Source organism: Petaurus breviceps, unplaced genomic scaffold (assembly GCF_028583685.1).
Source record: "Petaurus breviceps papuanus isolate PSGF00001 unplaced genomic scaffold, PetGlider_PUasm1.0 176, whole genome shotgun sequence".
NCBI classification, from domain to species: Eukaryota; Metazoa; Chordata; class Mammalia; order Diprotodontia; family Petauridae; genus Petaurus; species Petaurus breviceps.
This window is the reverse complement of record NW_027185771.1, coordinates 32,673,603-32,696,194: the sequence shown is the minus strand read 5'-3', so window position 1 is coordinate 32,696,194 and position 22,592 is coordinate 32,673,603. Positions and strand designations below refer to the sequence as shown.

The 22,592-nt window shown below is 40.2% G+C and overlaps 1 protein-coding gene across 1 annotated transcript in view; it reads right to left on the bottom strand.

Moving 5' to 3' along the window:
* ADAMTS18 (ADAM metallopeptidase with thrombospondin type 1 motif 18) overlaps window positions 1-22,592 on the bottom strand; it is a 228,689-nt gene that overhangs the window by 83,863 nt on the left and 122,234 nt on the right. The window contains exons 11-13 of the mRNA XM_069085865.1: window positions 22,012-22,107; window positions 15,125-15,273; window positions 5,444-5,616 (exon numbers count right to left, since the gene is read on the bottom strand). Coding sequence (XP_068941966.1) covers window positions 5,444-5,616; window positions 15,125-15,273; window positions 22,012-22,107 — 418 coding nt within the window. The remainder of the gene's footprint in view (window positions 1-5,443; window positions 5,617-15,124; window positions 15,274-22,011; window positions 22,108-22,592) is intronic.

Below are 22,592 nucleotides of genomic sequence, written 5' to 3'. Positions count from 1 at the left end.
TTCCTTGGAAGTTGGATTCCACATTCAGCAGATGGGGAGAAATTTTGCATTCATTTACTGTTGTGTTTGGTGTTTGTTGCTGCTGGAGAGGGTTCCAGACCTTGGGGCCTCCGTGTTTCTTTCACTATTTTTTTTTCCATTGCTTTGACTCCAAAATGATTTTTTGTCATGTTCTTCCCCCACAGGGTTTTTAGCTGCTAGTGGGTCCCCTTAATTTTGTTAGTATCTTTTTATTACTATAATTTCTTGGAAAACTTTTTGTACCGCTGAACAAATCTATGTTGTACACACACACATGCACACACATGCACACATGCATGTGCATACACACAGAGTCCAGCTACGTGGCACAATCTGGTTATAGCTATATTAGTCAACCCAGACTGTATTTCTTTGACATCTTGCTGGATACATATCGTTTCCAGAAGAAGAAGAAAATATGCAGGATTTCTTCCAGTGGTGGTTAAATAAATGAGAAAGAATGAGAGAAATGCCATAGGACTGGAGGTGGGCAGCTTTAGATGTTTTACGAAGGATATGGACAATGTGGAGAATGTACATAAGAGCATGATCAGGAAAAAGAGACTTGAAACCATGCTATATATAGATTAGTTGAAGGAGATGGGAGGGGAATGGGTCATAGCCTAAAGAAAATAGGATTTAAGGGAGTTCTCAATCAATTAACAAAAATTTATCAAGTACCTAACATGTGGTACTATGCTAAGTACTGGGCGTACAAAGGCAAAAATGAAAGTCTTCCCTCAAAGAAGGAGACAACATAGATACATATAAGTATGTATAAAATATATACTGTATCTTCAGGCAGTGAAAGTACTAACATGCAGCAATTCGGTAGAGCAGTGAGGAGATAGAGGGCTAGACCTAAAGTCAGGAAGTCTTGAATTCAAATCTTACCACAGTCACTTACTGGCTGTGACCCTGGGCAGGTCACGTAACCTGTTTGCCTCAGCTTCTTTATCTGTAAAATGGAGATTAAAAAAAAAAAACTTCCCAGGGTAATTGTGATGATCAAATGGGATCATATATGTAAAGTACTTTGCAAGCCTTAAAATGTTGTATAAATGCTAGTTTATTGTAATTATTAATTATTTAATGAAGCACTACACTTGTTCTGCTGGGCCCTCGAGCAAAACTAGTAGCCCCAGGGCTGCCCTTTCCATGAGTTCTTTTCCTTTAAAATGAGGTTACCTTTCCCATTGTATTCCAGTCATGGGTCCTGTCCCATCAAGTCTCATTGAAAAGATTATACTTATGGCTTAGAATTAAACTCTTAAGCTTAACTTGTTTATAACTCATGTTCTTGGTGTTTAGACATCCGAGAATTTCATACAACTTTCTGCCCAATCAAAGCTAAAACTAGGGCAGTGTGGCTTGGGAATTGTCCTAGGTTGTTTAATTTAGAAGGTACTGAAAACATGTGCAGGCTCCACTCTGCTGCTTCACCTCCCTGGTGCCTCCTAACCCAGGGTCTTTACCAGAGGGAGAAAAACAGAAGCAAAGAACTTTGATATACCATGTGGTTTCAGTCCCAGGGTGAACACAAATTGGAGAGGCCAGAGGTTGTCAGGAGTCCCCAGGAGTCCAGGGATGGCAGACATAATGAAGGAGAAGGCTAACATCCTTCTCCATCCACCCATCTCTCTTAGCTCTCCCGAAGGTACTTGTACAGATGTGTGCTGATTGTGAATGAGACCTAGCCCACAAAAAGTCTAGCAAAGAGCCAAGCCCCTCTGCCAGGTGTTGGGAGAGTCAGCTTAAGGTGATACCACTAAACTGAGCCAAGCAGACAACCGCCCTGACAACACCACTGGTACACACACATACAGACATACTCACACACATACACATTTCTCCCCATACCTATCCCTGACAGAGGGAGAAGGAACCCCTAAGAGAGCACCTGGTCTCACCTCCACTGGATTCCAGGTAAGGGGGAGAACAACACTGTCCTGCCCCCTCCTCCCCATTCTAAAAAGATGATTTGAAAACATGTTTCATATCATTCTTCCTGGGCAGTCTGTACTGTCCCAGGTGCAAATATTGCTAGTTATTTCTCTGTCTTAGGTCCTTTCTCTTGTGATTTAGTCAGGTTCCACTCTGTTTCCTTATGTACTAATCACACCTGATGTGATGTCATAGTTTTCCATAGTTCTTCGAACCCCCTGATTTTAAAACTTAAGATTCTATAATTGGGGTACAGTGAATCCCAAAGCAAACTGCACCATCGAACGGTGCCACAACTAGGGAAAGAAGATGAGCTGATAGGCTGGTCTCCCTAATCATGTCAAACCTCTCTGGAAGGTCACACAAACTTCTCTGCCAGTCATTCAATGCTCTCTATATTCTGGCGCCAGCCTACTCTTCTAGCCTCGTCTCCCATTACTTCACTCCACATACTATATGTCCTCCAACTAAACTGAATAACTCTTTCCTATGAAAAGTGTGCGCACACACATGCACACACACGCACACACACACACCTTTGTGTTAGTTCACATTGTTCTCTGATTCTAGAATATACTTTTTCCCTTTCTTTTTACTTCCTTGGTTGCTACCCATTTTTTAATGATCAAACTCACACAAAATATCTTTAAGAAAGACTTCTCTCATCTCCTGCAAGAACCAGCTTCCTCAGACCTGACATGGCATTCTGCTGTCACCTCTAATGCACTTGTCATATAATGTACATCACAGTTATCTGTGTTTGTAATTTATCTTCCTACTAGACTATAAGATACAAGTTTCCCTGAGGGCTGAGAAGCTATATCCCTTCAAGTGCCAACCATAGCGTTCTGTACACAGTAGGCACTTATTATTTACTTGATTTAAAGGCAATAACTTTTGACAATCCCTATTACTATTCCTATTACTGTAATTCCCCCCAAGATACAGTAAAGTGTAGGAATCTCCACTTTCTGGAAGTTTATGCTTGACTAAAATATGTACAACAGTCCATTTGAAGTCCATTGAAATATGTGTGGCTCCCTATCACCTCCAGAATCAAATAAAAAATCCTGTTTTGCTCTTGAAGCCCTTTATAACCCGGCCCTAATCTTCTTATACCTTACACCCTCTACCTACTCTGCAGGTCAGTGACACCAGCTTCCTCAGTGTTCCTCGCCTATAACACTCCATCTCCTAACTCAGAGTATTTTCACTGACTGTCCTCTGTGCCTGGAATTCTCTCTATCCTCATCTCTGCTTATTCTGGCTTCTTTCAAGTCTTATCTAAAGCAAAACCTTCTCTAAGAAGCCTTTCCCAGTCTTTGTTAATCTTAGCACCTTCCCTCTGAGATTATCTCTAATCTATTTTATATGTATTTATGTGAATGTGTGTATAGATGTATAGATATATCTATATCTAGGTTGTGCACACATATATATATATATAAATACACACATATGTACAAATATCTAAAGATATGTGTGTATATACATATATTTATATGAAATCTTCTTGTTTGCATGTTGTCTACCCCAATAGACTGTGAACTCCTTGACAGCAGGGACTACTTGTTTTTCTGTTTGTTTGTTTTTTTTTACCATTCTTTATATCCCTGCCCCTTAATATAGTGGCTGGCACATAGCAAATAATTAATAAATATATACTGATTTGACTTCACATGTGGCATGCTGAATATGAAGTTGGAGGACCTAGGTTTGAATCCTGACTCTGCTACCTCAACTTGTGTGACCTCAACTTCTGTGAGCCTCGGTTTCCTCATCTATAAGATGGGGGTGAGGCTGGTGAGGGAGACTTGATGATCTAAGATCTACATCTAAAGTTAGATCTAAATCTAAGTTTATTTTGAGTCATGTGTTTATATAATTTCCTTATACATGTCATATAGAGCTCATTATAAGTCTAAAGATCTAGACTTTAGAGGTCACCTAGTCCAACCCCTTCATTTTACAGACAAGGAAACTAAGGGCAAGAGAGATAAAAGTAACTTGCCTAGTATCACACAAGTCCAGTCATATTTCTACTATATCATGCTGCCTCACAGTTCTCCATAGAGATGAAATCATGACTCTGCTGAAGCCTTGCAGAATGAGTAATCCACTGACAGGTACATTGTTGAACATGCTGCAGTCACTAAGCATATAGAATTTCATGAGATATTTTGGTTGGACAATTCATACCAATTTATAGTTAACATTCTCAGGAGACTGGTCAGCAGAAATGTCAGCAGTAAGTTTAGACACAAGGACTTTCCAAAGGAAATTGTGGTTTGCTGATGTAGGACTGGAGGGGCATCTTATCCAAAAGAAGTGTAGAAAAGCAAATAAAGCCACATGGAATGGGGGAGGGGGACTCAAAGTCCAAGAGGCAATTCTTAATGCAGTTACAAAGTCAAGTGCAGTGATTTCTTCTGCTTTGCTCAACCATAGCTAGTATTCATATAGTCCTTTACATGCTACATGTGGGAGATTTCATGATAGCCCCCCAAAAGGAACTTTGAATAATATTTTTTTGCATTTGTCCACAATTGGTAGTGCCAAGGGACAGTCATGCCCCAGCATGATTCACAACAGAAGGAAAGGTGACTTTTATGGGGAATTCTATTCAGTGAGTGTAGGAACAAAACACCAGAAGAGCTCTAACATCAGGGAGTTTCTGGTGATTTCAAAACTGTCCATTTTTAATAATCCAGAGTCAGAGGATAAAATAAACCAACTGGCTGGAAGTAAGAATGAGAAATGATCTCTGACAGTATGCTGAGGACGTTAGCCCTCTGTATTCTCTGGGGAGTAAGATGGCTCACATGGACCCCCAAAGTTGTATCCATAGAATCAGAGAGGTTAGAGTGGAAAGGGGTCTTAGGAATTATCAAGAGGAGGAGTCCTGACTCCTTTGGGAGTCTGAATTTCAGGGGGTCTGTGAATGTAGGTGAGAAAAAGAATTACAACCTTATTTTTACTAACTTCAAATGGAAATTTGCCTTGTCTTCAATTATGAATGTAGTCAAGAAACCACTGTTCTGATGAAGGGCCCATAGGCTTCTCTAGACTTCCAAATGGGTCCATGACACAAAAATGGTTAAGAACTTCTGGCCTAGTGCAACTTTCTCATTCAACAGATGAGGAAAGTGAAGTACAGAACGGGAAATTGAACTGCCTATCCCAGCAAAGAGAAGGCCACACAAGAATTATTATTTAAGCCACAGAATCCGGATTCAAACCTAGGTCTTTTGCCTCCAAATTCAGTGTTCTTTCCAGCAAGTAGGCACCTGGAGGACCTATCAGGAGCACCAACTCACAAACTGGGGAATCATCTCCCCTGGGAAATGTCATAAAATAAATGTGGATCAGTCTTAACTATCCCCTGCATTCCAGAAGCACCCTTACTGAGGCATTCACATTTCCATATGGAAGTAACCAAAGCAAAGGAGTCCAGTTTCAGCTATTAAAATCCAATTACCTTCCACTTTAGTATAGGGTTTCCATTGGTAGTACCATCCTCGAAAAGGCTTACTGTTATACTCAGCACACTGCTGGGAACGGAAGTCCATACTATTGGCTGGACAAGGGTGAACATTGCACAGCTGATACAGGCGACTAGACCCTGAACAGAACTTGCCACCATGTTGTGGTCTAGAAATAAAAGAAAAAAAATTAATGCTAATAAACCAAATTAAACTAATAAATAAACGGTTTTATCTACAGATGCTCAAATGTGGATGAATCAGACCTGTGTATCCTCTACCCCTACCTCTGCTCAGGAGGCTGGGGGCCAGATTTGTGGTCCATCCATCTCAGAAAGTAGCACTGAGATTAAGTGCAGCAGCATATATTTAACCTCCGTGCTATTCCTTCAGAAGATCAGGGATATCCATCAACCTCCTAACTAACCTTAACAGTCACTGGATCACTGAACAGTAGGGCAGGAAGGAAGCTCAGAGATTATCAAATTCAACGCCTTTATTTTACAGGGTTTAAAACTGAGGCTAAGGCAGGACAAGGGATTTGTCCAAGGCCACACTAAGTAGCAGAACTAGGATTCAAACCCAGATCCTTTGAAGCCGCAACCAGAGTACATCTTGACCATGAACTAACTTCTCTAATTCAGTTTCTTAGTCAGCTATTGAGATTCCCAACAGACTCTTCCCCATTGGCTTGATCTTCTGCCTAGTTTGACCTCTATTCTCCTCTTACTCAGGAGACTCAGAACTCTGGCTTTAACATCCAATTTACATTTCCCAGGAGCTCTTTCCAAAGGTATTTCCCTTTAGCTGTCATCTTAAATCCACCATGAACACTAGCCAACATTCCCTCATTCCTCCATGCCTAAGGGAATCACTTCATCCATGAATTGCACATTGTCCAGGATGAGGGTTTGTTCTTTGGTGCCTCCAGGCTTTTGTTCAAGCCCTTGCCCACATGCTGAACTTGTCCTCCTTGATCTTGGGCCACATGAATTCTTACCCATCCTTCAAGTCCCAAATCAATGCTGGCTTTTCCATGAAACTCTCCCAGATTCCCCTACTTGCCAACAATTCTTCCCCCCCACCTCCTTTCAACCTTAGACCTTGAACACCATTGTACCTATTCCTTTCTTACAAAATTATGACTTATTTTGTATTTGAGTTATGTGTGCATGTATAGGTTCATGGGGTCATAAGATTTAGGGCTAGGAGGTACTTTAGGGGTTATCTAGTCCATCCCCTTCCTGTTACATATCACATAGATAAGAAGGGGCAGTCAGGATTCAAACCCAGGTTCTCTGACTCCAAATTCCACTTCTTACCATAGTACCTTAATCTCCCTATCACAATAGGGGCCCATATCTTTGTGAATCTTTATATCACGACAGCATCAAACAGTCAATCCGTCAATAAGCATTTTTTAAGAGTTTAATATGTTCCAGGCACTGGAAATACAAATATAAGAAAAAATAAAGACAGTTCCTGCCCTCAAGTAGCTTACATTGTAACAGGGGAACATAATACATAAGGGAAAGCTGAAAAAGCTCTCTGCAGTATCTGGTGCTTAGTTGGTATTTGTTGAAATGAATAAACAATGTATATGTATGTATGTATATGTCATTACCAGAAGACGTGGAGATTCACATTCTAGCTCTACTACATCTGATTTGTGAGAGCCTGATCAAGGCCTTTCACCTCTCCAGGTCTCAGTTTCATCCTTTGTAAATGAAGGGAATCGAACTAGATAATCTTCAAATCCCTCCTAGCTCCAGATCCTTTGCTACTCCTTTCAAATGATCCCATGTATTTTGGCGCCCTTGGCCTACATACATCTCTCTTCTACAGGATAGTCTCTTCTGAGGAATGCCCAGCATCAGTGCTTGTTTACTAGACCCTGCAGCTCTAATTTCTCAGTTACCTGAGTTCCTTCCTTGCTTCTAAGCAAGATTCTAGAGCAAAGAATCCCACTTGTTAAAAATGATTGAGAGAGAGCTGACATTTGACAAGAAAACCTGACAGGCTATTCCAGAATCACTGCCTGACATATTTGACTTTTACAGAGATCTGGCCTTGTCACTCTAATGAAAATTATTCAGTGGTTCTTACTAAATACAGTGTTGCTTACTAAATAATACTCCTTTGTCTGGTATTCAAGGCCCTCCACCATCTAGCATAACCCTCCTTCACCAGACATCTCATTTGGAGAGGTAGAATGGCCTTAAGGAAAGCATGAGTCTTGGACCTGAGCTTGAGTCCCAACTCTGACACTAATTGTGATCTCTACCCATCCATTCTTTGGTTCTTTCCTAAGCAATCACTCCTACCTCCTTATATTCCCTTCCTCCTTCTTCTCAGTTTCATCTTCGTAAATGTAAAAAATCATTGAATTATCTGCTTCCTATAGCTGTTGTGAAGTAAGCATTCCCTAAATCCAAAGTACTACAAAAAAGGAGTAAATATGGGGCCTAGAGATGTGGAATATTATATACACTGTCAGATGTAGTTATTCTGTTAGGTTTTTTTTTTATTGTTAAAAGAAAGGACTAAATGATGTGGGACATGGATAAAATACTTAGTGTGTAAAAACAAAAGGTAACAATCAAACTTTTTTTTAAAGAGAAAAAAAGAGGGAATAGCATTATTCCTTTCACACACTTTATATTCCATCTGAACAGGACAACTCAGTTCTTTGGATAGCCCTATAGTGGTGTCTTCGGTTTCACTTTTCTCTATGCCTAGAATGCCTTGCTCCCACCTTCACCAGCTGAATTCCTACCATCTTTTAAGATCCAACTCAAATGATCAGGATGCTTTCCCTTCCACTTAAAATTTTACCTCTCAGACTCTGTATAGTGCTTTGTTTCTACTCTCTAGTGTGCTCAAAACATATTAACAATAGTATTTATATAGCACTTGAAGGTTTGCAAAGCATTTTAATATTACCTTATTTTATCCCCACAATAACTCTAGGAGGTAGATGCTATTATAATCCCCAATTCTACAAATGAAGAATTCTACAAACTGAGGCAGGCAGTGGTTAAGTGATTTGCGCAAGGTCATACAGCTAGAAAATGTTTGAGATTGAATTTGAATTACTCTAGGTCTAACTAGCTGCCTGTATTACTATATATTACAATTCTCTATGTCTTGTTCTTCTCCTCAAACATGAGATCGGGAACCCTGTCTTAACCAAATTTTGTATCCTCCCAATGCTAGGCACAGCACTCTGTACATAACAGGTATTAAATAAAGAGGTAACATTGTAGATAGGGTACTGGATCTGGGGTCAGGAAGACCTGGATTCAAATCTGACTTCTGATACTAGCTGTATCACCCTGGGGAAGTCATGTAATCTCTGTCTGCCTGAGTTTCATCTGTACCTACTTCCAGAATTGTTGTGAGAATCAAATGAGGTAATATTTGTAAAATGCATTGCACTTTGCAGTAGTGATATGTAGGTTTTGTTCTTGTTTTTTTTAATTGAACTTTGGCAAAGCAAGTATCAGAACTTCAGAAACCCAAGCTGAAAACAATCAATGATGCCACATAACCATAGAGGCCCATATTCTTGAGATGGCACGCCATTGGTTCTTAGTATCCTGGCGCTCATTAAAGGGAGCTAGCAAACATGAAGAGTCTTCTCTTCCAAGAAAGGATGCATTACTAGGAAATGCACCTGGATTCCTCAAACTAACTCTATTTGAAAGTGGAATCAGCAGGACAGCCCAGCACTATCTTGCTTTGTCAGGACTTTGTTTTTTAGACATGCTGGAGCAAAGATTTAAATGCACAATTTCCACTGAGCCAGATAGGATGTCTAAACATTTGTGAAAATATTCCTTTTAGTGTACATAGGAAAACTTTTAGAATTAGAGGAAACATAGACAAAACACTATTGAGTGCCTACTACATTTAAGACCCTGTGCTATGTGTTATTGATACAAGATGAAATACAATAGTCCTTGCTTTAAAAAAAGCAGGCAGATTAATAGCTAATACCTAAGTGACCAGGTATGTCCCCTTCTATTTACTCTGTATGTATTTTAGATACAACACAAGATACAGGTTGTCTCCTAATTAGAATGGAATCTCCTTGAGGGCAGAGGCTGTGTTTTTACATTTTCCTTCAGTTTCCAGTGTTTAGCATAGAACCTAGCATATAGTAAGTTCTTAATAAATGCTTGTTGATTGATTGAGAATAGCAAAGGAGAGGTCTAGGCAAAATGCCATAAGGAGATAGAATTCACTTTCACCTGGGGAGTATGGAGAAGGATTTCAAGGGGGAGATTGTGTCTGGAATGTTCAAAGAAGAATTTTAAGCAGGAGGTGAGGGAATTGGTAAAGTACCATTCCAGGCATGATGGGATGGCAGAAGCAAAGGTATGGAGACACAAGAAGGCAGGAAAAAGATGGGGGATGAGATTAGGACAGTTGGACTAAAATATAGAGTAAGTAGAAGGGAATCAAAAATATTGAGTGATAAGAATACCTTCCAAGAGGATAGCCTTTTCTTTCCCCCACAATAGTTCTGTGAGGTAGAGAAGGTACTACAAACCAAACAGGAGAAATGACTTGTCCAAAGTCATATAGCCAAGAAGAGGCAGATTGGGATTGTAATCCTGGTCTCAGCTTCAAAGCCAGGGTTCCTTCTGCCACACTTCTCTTGGTTAGTATGGATCAACTCAGAGAACTTCATTAAAGATGAATGTGAGTCAGTGAGCACCCATAAAATGCACAAAGAAAAAAAGACAGAATGACTGAATAAACTATAGTTTATGAATATAATTATTCAATGAGAAATGGTGATTATGAGGAATTCAGAGAAGCCTGCAAAGATTTGTTTAAAACAATACAGAACAAAGTAGAACCAAGTGAAAAGAACCCCACTATAAAACATCAGATTAAGTTCAATGAAAAAATGATCATGAAACATATACCTCCCTCATCTTCATAGAAAGGTGGTGGGCTATACGTGAAAACAAGGCCTACATTGTTAGAGATGAATGTGTCCATTCATTTTGCTTAACTGTGCTTTGTTTCAAGGAAGGATTATTTTGGAGGATAGTACTCTTATTGGGGAACAAAAGCAATGTAAAAAAACATGCCTTAAGTAAAATATTCAAAAGTGTGTGTGTGTGGGGGGGGGTAATAAAATGATGCATTGACCTGGAAAAACCATTGAGATGTGAAAAAGGAAACTCCCAAGGATCCTTGTGTGGGAAAGGAAAATGTTTATGTTGAGTGAAGTGGACACAACCACATGCTTCAAATTTAGTAAGAAGCCAACCAGCAGCTTGACAGGGGAAAAAACATTTTGTTGGAACAGAGCCAAATGAGATATGGAGAAGGATTAAGGCAATCACCTTGGGACTGTCAGCCAAAAAAACTACTTTTATTTGGTCCTCATATGTAAGTTAAAATAAACACTGTCTTGATTAGTTTTCATTCTGTGGGAAAAGATAAGGAGTGCTTTCAGTGATTATTTCTGTGATTGAGCCTTTCTCAAACTACATTATGCATTGCTCTGAACAATGCCCCATTAGAAGGGAGTGGTTCTCAATCCCCAGATAGGAATTAGGCATGAATTTAAATCTATCTGGTGTCATTCCCTGCTTCTTACCAGTTCAGCTATTAAATTAGGTCACCTATTTCTTTCTGGGGAAAATACTGAGATTGCAAAATGCCGGGGTGGATGCAACCAGATCCATGAAATGAGCTGCAAAACTGTAGAGAAACATTGTGGAATAGTATCATGGAAGGGTAGAAAGGGTATGGGATCTGAATCCTAACAGTTCCCTTCTTCAGGTCTCAGTCTCTCTCCTTTGTAAAAATGTGGGACTAGATCTTCCACATCCATTCCAGCTCTAAATATTATGATATTATGGCCTAAGTTTAAATCCAGGGTCTGCTATTTACTATCCCTGTGAGACCTTTGCAGGGTTTCTTTATCTAGGATCCAAAAACTTCGCTATTTTAAAAAATACTTTTATGGCCAAATTCTACACATAAGGAGGGTTGTCTTGTGCATACCTAAATCACCTAACATGGATGCACCCTGTTTCCCTGCATTCCCCTACCAAATGGGTGGGAGTAAATGTCTTTGATTGACTGGACAAATAAAACAGAAAAAAGAAAGATCCCAGGTTCATTTTTCAGAGTCAAGGTAAAAGGGGAGGGAGGAGTTTAGTTCATGGATCCTGAGGCATGGGTAAACTGATCTTTCCCCTCTGGACACAACAGGGAAAGAAGAAGGAAAGAAAAGGACTCTTCCAGGACGGCCAGTTTTAAAGATGAAACTTGTTCCAGCCATGCAGCCAATCAGGGAACAGAAGGGAGCAGGGTGCCTCCATGTTAGGTGATCTAGGTATGCATACAGCAAGCCCTCTTAATCCTATGTATTTTATTTTATGTGTATAAAAAATGATTCTTAGAAAGTTTCCAAAAGCATCACCAAATTGCCAAAGGGGTTCACGGTTCAAGAAAAGGTTAAGAACCCCTGGTTCAGAGGAATCATTTAACTGATTTTGACAAATATTTACTAAATGCCTAATATTCAAAAGGCTGGGGAATATAAAGGTGAAAAATAGCATAGACCTTGTTATCTAGGAGCTTACACTCTTAATAGAGGAGATGAGTCCACACTTAAGTAGGATATGGATAAGTATATGATAAAGGGAAAGAAGAGTAATACAGAATGCTCTAGGAAAATTTGAGGACTGAGAGATAATTAAACTTTTTAAAAAACAGTTTTCTCATCTGTGAAAAAAAAGAAAAGAGAAAGAATAATATTTGTACTATCCAGGCTAGATTGTTGTGAGCAAAGTGCTTTGTAATCCCTAAAACTCTAATGAGATATTTTGTTCATATTTTAATAAATTGAAGCAAGTCTCAAACTCAAAATAACAAATAGGATGATTCAAGCAATTATTTCATTCAGTGTGTACTTAAGTTCCAGATTTTCCAACACTTCTCACAATCATCCTGAGAAGTAAGTTATACAAAAATTACTGCCCTCAGATTACACATGTGTCAACAGATTCAGAGAGGTTCAGCTAATAAGTGTCGAGCAGAGCTTTGAATTTATCTCGGTTTGACTCCCAGTCCAATACTCTTTTCACTATACATTACTTCAGTACTTGAAATGAATAATAATACTGATAGTTGACATTTATTTAAGGTTAGGAGAGCTTCCCCCTAGCCCAATTATAAATCACAGGAGACAGGTAACAAAGAGACAAGGTGTTAATGGATTAAATGAAGTGCAAAGACCATGCATATGCATGCCTTCTTATGAAGTAGTTTTCCCTCCTGGCATTAGAGAGATGGCTTGCCATAGGTGGGTCAAAGACTGTCCATGTCTCTGGCCCTTAAAAAACAAGCTTGCCAGCCCTGAGAGACGATCAAGACTGGAAATAGTTTTGTGAAGTATGATATTCATGCCTCTAGCAGACAGCAACAGGAGAATCCATTGTATCTTGCAACAGAGCTACCCACCAGGAAACACCATATCCAGCAGGGAGAGTAAGAGAGAAGGAAAGATTTGGGACAGGAAGCAGTTTCAAGGAGAGTGATTACTGGAAGTAAAGGAGAAAGCCAAGGATGAATTTAAGAGAAAATGCTCCCTCACAATTGAGAGTTGAGCTGCAGAAAAGAACAAGGCAAGGGAGACCATTTGTGGGATGCTTCTAGTAAAAAAAATACTATGCCCAGGGAAGAAAACTGTGAGAATCTTGTAAGAATTGAAAAGATATTGATTAGGATAGCCCTGCAGTACCGGAAGCATGAATTACTTTGGTCACATGCATTTCCCTACCAATGTGCTACCATGTATTCTAAACCTCCCCACATTTTTCCCACTTACACCACATATATCTGTGGGAAAGTAGGCCCCAGGTTTATGGTGGGGTGGAGGGAAGATGTTGTATAACAATTATTTTTATTATGCCATCTTAGTAAATGCTTTTGCTTTGAGCTAGTTTTGCCTGATGGCTGACTATTAAAGGTAAACACTCTGATGGGAACTCTTGAGCTACAGTTTTAGGAGTAGATTTAGAATACCCTTGAACCTGGGAGTTGTGACTCCCTTGGGAATCCAACCTGCAAACCTGTAAGTAGCATATTGGAGGGGTAGCCCAAAGAGGGTAGGTTTAAGGTTTATGAAATGTTTCTAAAGCATGCATTCATTTGATTTTCAAGACAACCATGGGAGGTGAAAGGTACAGGTATTTATCCCTATTTTAGTTTTGAGGAAACTAAGAGGTTAAGTCACTTACCTAAGGTCATACAGCTAGTTAGTTTCTACAGCAAGATTTTAATTCAGGTTTGGGATTCAATGAGATATCCACTATACTATGCTACGTAGAGATCCATGATTTCTTCAGTGTCTATGCTACCTATACCAAGATCCCAATCCCTAAACTATTCGCAACTGTTCCATGAACTTCTATGGGCAAAAAAACTTCCTCTCAATTACTAGTCCTTAATGATGAGTCTCTCCATACTTAGTTAAGCAGACCTTTGGATGACAGATAAAAACAATCCATTATTTGGTCTGTGTTTGAAACTTTTAAGCTTCATAAGACTTTCCAGAGTTTAAGCTCCACTGTCACCACCTTTGAGAGCTCGAGGCTTCCTCTACAATAAGAATGAGGGAAGAAAATCCTCAAAAATTAATCTCTAGGATGCTCTAACCACATCTACATACCTTTCTGCTCCACAGAAGGAAAACTTTCCAACAATTGTTCATATTGTTGTGCAACCTCTCTGTCATTTTGAAGCTTATGGTACTTGCAGACTGGGAGACTAGAGGTAGGCAAAGACTTCATGCATGTTGTTAAAACAGAAGCATGCTAGGGGAGGTAGTATGGTATGGTAGAGAAAGCAATGGCTCTGAATTCAGAGCAATGGACTTATATCTGGTCTCTGATGCTTATGACATGCCTGTGGGCAAATTATATCCCTTGGACTCTGTTTCCCCAACTGTACCAGTATGAGGTGGTTGGACCAGATGGTCTCTGAGGACTCTTCCAGATACAAATCTCTGATCCTATGTCTTTTCCCTACCTCTCCAGTGTCATGAAGTCTAAACCCCAGTTTAGTCCATCAACCCTTCACACCATCATGGAGCCATGGGGAACCTCAGAAAATATTGCATCCAATTCTTATAGGAGAAGAAACTCCATCAACAGCATCCCTGACAAATGGCCATGTAGCTGCCATGTAGGTATTCTCTCCCCCTCTAATGAATAGTGCAAGGATTGGGACAAAGTGCCATCATGGTGAGGTTCACCAAGACTACAGTGGGGTTTGGCTGAAATCAACTAGAGATGTTATTGTAAAACAGCCTAAGCTGGGTCAGTTATATGGGACACGCCTGTATATACATCTGCAAAATGCGGATGATTAAACAGCTTATTAAGTGCTCACATTTCTATGGTGCTATAAAGTTCAGAATGCCTTTTCTTCCCCTGAGCCCTGTGAGGTGGATGGAGTAATGGCATTATCCCTATTTTATAGAGGAAAAACTGAATCTCAGAGAGCAGTGACTTACATAAAGTCACACAGCTAGTGAGAGGCAGAAGCAGGAATCCCACCCAGATCTCCTGGCTCTCAGGCCAGCACGGTTCCCACAAAGCCATCCTGCCTATGCCTACATGCTTTTCCCTTAGCTGTCTTACTTGGGGTTAGTGCAGTGCCTCTCTTGCTGAGTGATTCCTCCCCCACAGGTCCGGGTGCACTCCGACCATGCTGACCACTCCGACCAATGGCCGTGTATGGGCCGGGGTCCATGCTCACCAAACTTGACACACTGACCTCGCCGACACCACTGTCAAAAGAATAGGGACATGTTTCCCATCAGAACTTGGTGGGGAAAGAATTATGGAGGAAGGGGAAAAAGCAGGAAAATGCTTACATGGTAGCTAGAAACACAGCTATAACTAGGGAGAGAGGGGGTGATTTTCCAGGAGCCAATATCCAGAGAGGATCATTTCCTCTCCTTCATGGTCCCCAGTCTTTATGCCTTGCTGTCCTCCCCTGGCCTAAAATCTAAGGGGGAAGGTAGACTATGGAAGGGAAAGAATACACACCAGGGGAGATCATCTTGTTGGAATGGTCTCTGAACTGTCTCTGCTCACCCCAACACCACCCCTTCCCCCAATCGCCCTCTGTTACTTTTCTCATATCTCTCTCTTACACACACACACACACACACACACACCTCTTAAATATTTTCATCCCAGGTGAAAGAGTCAGAAAAGGATCCACTGCCCCAGAGAGAAGATTCTCCCTACATTTTAGTTTAAAAAAAAAAAAAAGAGGCTCCATGATTGGGGGGAGGGAGGTAAACACACAGAGGGACTCAGAATTCAAGCTGTGCCTTCTGAAAGCCTGACATCTAGAGAGGGTTTCTCTCATCAAAGGGATCAGGATTACATATGTGGGAAACTGTCAGGGCAAGATGTTCAGATAGAGATCCATAAGGAGGCAAATGCCATCAGAGCGTAGCCAAGCTGACAATCTGTCCGTTCTGATGAATGAAAAATAAAACCACTCTCTTCTACTTTTTTTTAAAGTCTCAGCTAGGAAAGGTCATGAATTTTTCCAAGCTTGGCCACCACTTGGGAGGGAATAGATACTGTAAAAGCACTGTAGGCTGGGAGGCAAAACTTTTTCAATTGTTAATTTCCTGCTGGGGGAAAGGATTAAACCATGAATGGTTCTACTGAAAATATGTCTTTGGCTCTTGCTTGTTTTTACACCAGAGGTGAAGTAGATTGATTACCCAAGGTCATATACCAAAATAGTGGCAGAGCTCACTTAGGCAAAGGTCTCTGAACCCTGGTAGGGACTATTTTTTCAACTATTACTATATCGTCTTCCAGAAGCTCTTCAATTCTACAGTTCTCCACATCAGGATCCCTGTGTTCAAATCCCAGTTCTGACACCATCTCAGTGGGAGATCATGGGCAAAGCATTTCTACTCTCTTAGCCTCAGTTTCCTTGTCTGCAAATGGGAATAATAATCCTTGCACTGAGTAGCCTAAGACACAATTAAAACATGCATTATTAATGTTATAGTTATTATTCTTTTCTTTCTCTTGCCCCCAGGGTTCCATTAGCATTAGGGAGCACTGTCTTAGGCATTTTTATTATGTGAGATTTCTGCATGACTTAGCACAACTCCATTCTCTTAAATCCTTGGTGATCAGATTCAGCAGGCTGGGGTTTGTGATGGGCCAGGTTTTGATGAGTTAGGGTGGAAGGTTCAGTTACAGAATTATGGGGAGTGGGTTAGGCTTTCAAATCCTTATTTTTCCTCTGGGATAACTTTGGCTTCACCACTGTTTAGCATGGAGTTGGTTGCCAATACATATTGTCAACACCAAGAACCTGCTTCTTCTCTTCCAATTCTTGCCGTATGTTAATTAATTTTTAGGCTTTTAATTTTCCTTCCCCAAAGTGCATTTGCCATTTTAGAATCTTTATGAAATCAAGAAACAGAATCACAAGATCTTAGAGCCAGATGGGACTTCAGAGGTCAGTTAGTCTAATCTATCCCTGAGTAAAGATCTCCTTTACAGCATTCCTCACTATGTGGCATATCCAATCTTCACTTGAAGATCTCCAGTAATGGGGAGCTTGCTACCAGCATAGGCAGCACATTCCATTTCTGAAATGTTCAGGAAGGTTTTCCCTACATCGAACTGATATGTACCTCTCTGGAACTGTATAGACCTACAGCCAGAAGGGAAGTTGGAGGTCATCTAGTCTCTGGGGTCCACTCTTTTTTAAAATTTTAATTAATTTATTTATTTTTAGTTTTCAAAATTCACTTCCACAAGATTTTAAGTTACAAATTTTCCCTCCATCTCTCCCCTACCCCCCACCCCAAGATGGCAAGAATAGATAGATAGATAGATAGATACCCCTTCCCCAAGTCTGCCCTCTCTTATATCCCCCCATCCCTCCCATTCCCTCCTATTCCCTTACTTTCTTGAACGACAAGATGGATTTCTATACCCCATTGCCAGTGTATCTTATTTCCTGGTTGCATGTAAAAACAATTTTTTAACATTTGTTTTTAAAACTTTGAGTTCCAGATTCTCTCCCTTCTTCCCTCCTCACCCACCCCCACTGGGAAGACAAGCAATTTAATATAGGTTATACATGTATAGTTATGCAAAACATTTCCACAGTAGTCATATTGTGAAAGACTAACTATATTTCCTTCCATTCTATCCTGCCCCCCATTTATTCTAATTTCTCCTTGGACCCTGTCCCTTTTCAAAAGAGTTTGCTTCTATCTACCCTCTCCCCCAATCTTCCCTCCCTTCTATCATCCCCTTCTTATACCCTTCCCCCCTACTTTCCTGTAGGGTAAGATACCCAATTGAACGTGTATGTTATTCCCTCCTGAAGCCAAATCCAGTGAGAGTGAGGTTAACTCATTTCCTTTCACCTTCTTGCTCTTCCCCTCCATTGTAACAGCTGTCTCTTACCTCTTTTATTTGAGATAATTTACCCTAATCTATCTCTCCCTTTCTCCTTCTCCCAATATATTCCTCTCTCACCCTCTGAAGTCCACTTTAAAGCTCAGTGCCTTCCCTCTGAGATTACCTCTAATTTATCCTCTGTGTGTGTAGTTATTTACAGGTTATCTCCCTCATGAGAATTTGAACTTCTCGAGAGCAGAGAACATGTTTTTGCCTTTCTTTGTCTGCTCAGTGCTTTGCACAATGTCTAGCAAAAAGCAATTGTTTAACAAGTGCTTCTTATTGTTGTTATCATTATCAGTGTTGTTGCCAAGCAAAAGACCATGAATTTACTTTCCACATGAATCCCCTCCAAAGACTTGAAGGCAGCAACCTTGTCCCCTGTAAGTCTCTCTTCTCCAGGACAGATCAATCAAAAAATTGATCTATCTTTATGATTAGTCTCTTCTATGTTCACTGTCGCATGTCAATGACCTTCCCCAAATTTGACACTAAGAACCAAATACAATAATCCAGGTAGAATCTGACCAGGATGGAGAAAAATGAAACTATTTCTAGTTTTTTAGACACTAGCTTGTATCCAATTGGCTGTAATTCTGCATCCAGCTACCACTGGATCAAGGGGTGACCATATGAATGGAAAAATGGGAAGAAGAGAAGAGGGCAAGTAAGAGTGGCCTGTCTGCATTAGGGTCAACTGAACCAGCCATTTGCTAGCAATATAATGATGGTAATAATAATAATAGTTCTCACTTCAAGCATCCATGATTTTTTTTTTAGTGAGCCTATTCCCTACACCAAAACTGACCCTAGCTTCTTCCTGCTCTAGTTAGATGCTCTGTATGAGTGGTCATACTCAAAATCATTCAATGCTAATGACCAACCCTCAGGTGATGCACCTCACTACACTCAGGTAATTGACATATAGTCCATTACCAGGCCCATACTAGAAACCTTTCGCTCTGAGTACACCTGCCAAAGCTTATGCTCTGCTGACATAGCTCAGGCATCCCTCCAAACCACAAAATGGCATCAGAAGTGGACATCATCAGAAATGGAAACAAAAGTATACTAATAAATGAACTATGGAGGTTAATACTTTCATTGCCTAACAAGGAGATTCATTACAGAGATGAACATATCTAAAAGACAGGTGCAGACAGATTTAGCTCTAAAAAAACTTCGGACAACATTTAGTCTAAACCCCTTATTTTGCAGATTAAGAAACTGAGGCACAGAGTGGAGACAAGACTTCCACTACTAAATCAGTCCATGTAAATAGCTACAGTGAGAGAAATCTCACTACCACTGATGCCCATTGGAAGCTAGATGCCCATTTCCAGGAGACTGATTTTGTAGAGGAAATTCCTATAAGGCATTATTATTATTCTTATCTTAAAAAGGAGAAAATGGACTCAGGAAGGTAAATCATTTGCCCAAAGCCAAATAGCTAACAAGTAACAGAGTTGGTCCCCAAAGTCAGAGCTTCCAAATCCCTGGGGATTCTAGGCCTTATTTTCCTAGCAAAATAAATACTTTTGAAACACTGTGTCTTGGTACTTGACCCTTAGTAAAGTTTTCTACCAATACCATCATGGTCTGGTACTAGACTATCCAACATACTCAAAAGCCATGGCAAAAGAATGAAAGTATAGTAGATATTATATCAATATGGAAAGGATTATAGCATTGGCTCAGTGAAAGACTGTATATCTGCCAACTAATGACCATCCTAACAGGAAGGAGAGGTTCATCACCAGATAGCTGGTCACAAGGGGATGGATATTTAAGGAAAACTCACAACAAAGACCATCTAGTAAGAAGGGGAAACATTGTAGCCTGTGTCAGTGGAAGCCCTATTTATAATGAAGAAATCACAGATCCTGTAAGTTTGAAATAGATCTTGGCATAAAGGTCAATTACTAATTATTTTATTCAGTAATTTATACTAAAATTTAAGATGTGACTATTTTAATTCTCTTCACCTAGGAAGAGGGCTTGTTAGGTAAATCTCATCTACCTGGGGTACTCCAATAATTAAAGAATCTATAATTTCTTCATTGTGGATTCATGCAGTACCCAACCATTTCACCCCCTAGTCAAAGTTTTATTGATTCATTGTGGTGAGAAATAATCAACCCTTAGCAGTCAACAATAATCATAGCTCACATTTAATGGTTATACACATTAAAGTTACAAGATGCTTCCTTCACAACAACCTTATGATAAGGTAGGCATTCAGGTAGTCAGTCAAGTATTTATTATATTAATTAAGTACTTACTAAGTGTCAGCTACTGTGCTGAACACTGTCCCTGACCTCAAGAAGCCCATATTCTAATGAGGGGAGACAATATTTAAGTGACTATGTATAAATAAGACATAGAGAGAGTCAATGAGAAGTTGTTTGTCCTTCGTTCTTGAAGAGGACCGTGACATCAGGGAGGTGATGCCATGACATATAGGTGAATTGGATTTAAGTGAGGGAGGGCTGTGCAAAGTCACCAGTCTCACTTTCTCCTCCAAAGTCATTTGGGTCCAGTGACAAGATATAAATCAGAATGACTAGAGATGATCCTGGATGCAATGGGAGGCCTTGGTCTTTTTAAGCTGAGGTATTCAATAGGTCTCAGTTTGACTGAGGCAATGCCCATACAGTAATTAAGGCTAGGTAAGAAATGAGGTGGAGAATGATCCCTTTCACCTGGTGAAAAAAAAAAATCAGTTTGGAAAGGGAAGACCCTCAGGGTTTCTAGCCAAAACAGAAACAATTGCTATTTATGTTCCTTCTTTCTGAGTCAATCAGGGCTCAAACAATGACCACGTGGGACTTGGCCTAAGACCTACTGCTGGCCAATCAATGAGAACCAGAGTGATTTGGGTTTAAGGTGTGGTCCTTAAGAAAAAAATCTAGCCTGTAACCTTTCAGCAATGAGAAGCAATCTCAGAGGACAGGCACTACCATGTTTCCCTGATAATAAGACACTGTCTTATTAATTTTTTTGGACAGAAAAACACCAGAGGGCTTATTTTCAGGGGAGGGCTTATTTTAATGAACATTGACAGCAATTTTAATAAACAGGTAAATGTGAACAAAAAAATGTACCTTTATTCAATAATGAATTCAATAAAGAACAGGATGACGCGCTCACTGCTGCAGCTCTGATTGGATGCAGCTCAGAGCGCGGTGTGCGTTTCACGGGGGGGGGGGGTACGGTGCATACAGAGGGTACCGTAATGTAGCGTGTAGCGCAGGGGATCACCTTCACTACAGTAGCAATCTCAATAGGGCTTATTTTCGGGGGAGGGCTTATTTTAGAGGAATCTTACACAGTAAGGGGAGGGCTTATTTTCGGGATAGGTCTTATTATCGGGGAAACACGGTAGCAGTGGAGAGAACAGGAAAATACTATCACAGATGACATTTGAGTTCAGTCATGAAAGCTAAAGGAACTAGGAGGCAGGGGTAAGGAGGGACAGGATTTCAAGCCTGGGGATAGCCAGTGAAAATCCAGGGGGTCTTCAAGGTCACAGTCAAGTATTATATTTATTTTAGAGCCAAGGAAACTGAGGCTCACAGAGATTAAGTAACTTGGGTAGGTTTGCACAGCTAGTAAATATTGGTGCTCCCCACACCTCCCATTCCAAAGCTACTACACAAATAATAATAATGATAGCTAGCATTCATCCAGCAGTTACTTTATGACTATGCTAAGTACTTTAAAAATATTGTCTCATTTCCCACACCAAACCTGGGAGGTAGGTGCTGTTATTATCATCCCTATTCTACAGTTGAGAAAACTGGGCAAACAGAGGTTAAGTAACTTGCCCAAGGTAACACTAGTAAGCTAGTAAGTATCTGAGGTCACATTTGAATTCAGGTCTTCCTGATTCCAGGCCAAGCTCAATCCACTACACTACACCCAGCTGCTTATCTGTTTAAGTCAGTCCTCTGTTGATTCAATCAGCCAGCAAGGATTTATTAAGCAACCAGGATATACCAGACACTGTGCCAGGCACTGGGAATACAGAGAAAAAAAAGAAACAGGAGACTGAAGATTGTGCAGTTTACCTTGCTCAGACCACAAATGGTGCCTTCTGCTGCTGGCATGAATTTTGTCTCACATCTGTGGCCTGTTCGATGGCACCACAGTGACTTGCAAATATCCTGGAAGGGAAAGCAAAGAATAGGCATACAAAAGTGAGAAGTAAAGCATTCCATATATCATATACACCAACAATTCTCAAAGAATGGCTTCAGGAACCCTGGGGGATCCCAACACCTTTTAAAAGTATCTAACAGGTCAAAATTATTTTCACAATAAGACTAAGAAATTTTAACTTCTAAGGCAGTAGATGGGACAGCTAGGTGGTACAGTGAATAGAGTGCCAGGTCTGAAGTCAGGAAGACTCATCTTCCTAAATTCAAATCTGGCCTCAGTCACTTACTAGCTATGTGACCCTGGCTAAGTCATTTACCCCTGTTTGCCTCATCTGAGTTACAGAACTAAGAAAACCTCAAATGGGGTCATGAAAAGTCAGAAGTGACTGAACTGAACAACAACAAATAGCTCATATAAACAAAAGTATTTTGTGGGATCCTTAATATTTTTTAAGAATGTAAAACACTCCTGAAATGAAAATATTTGAGAA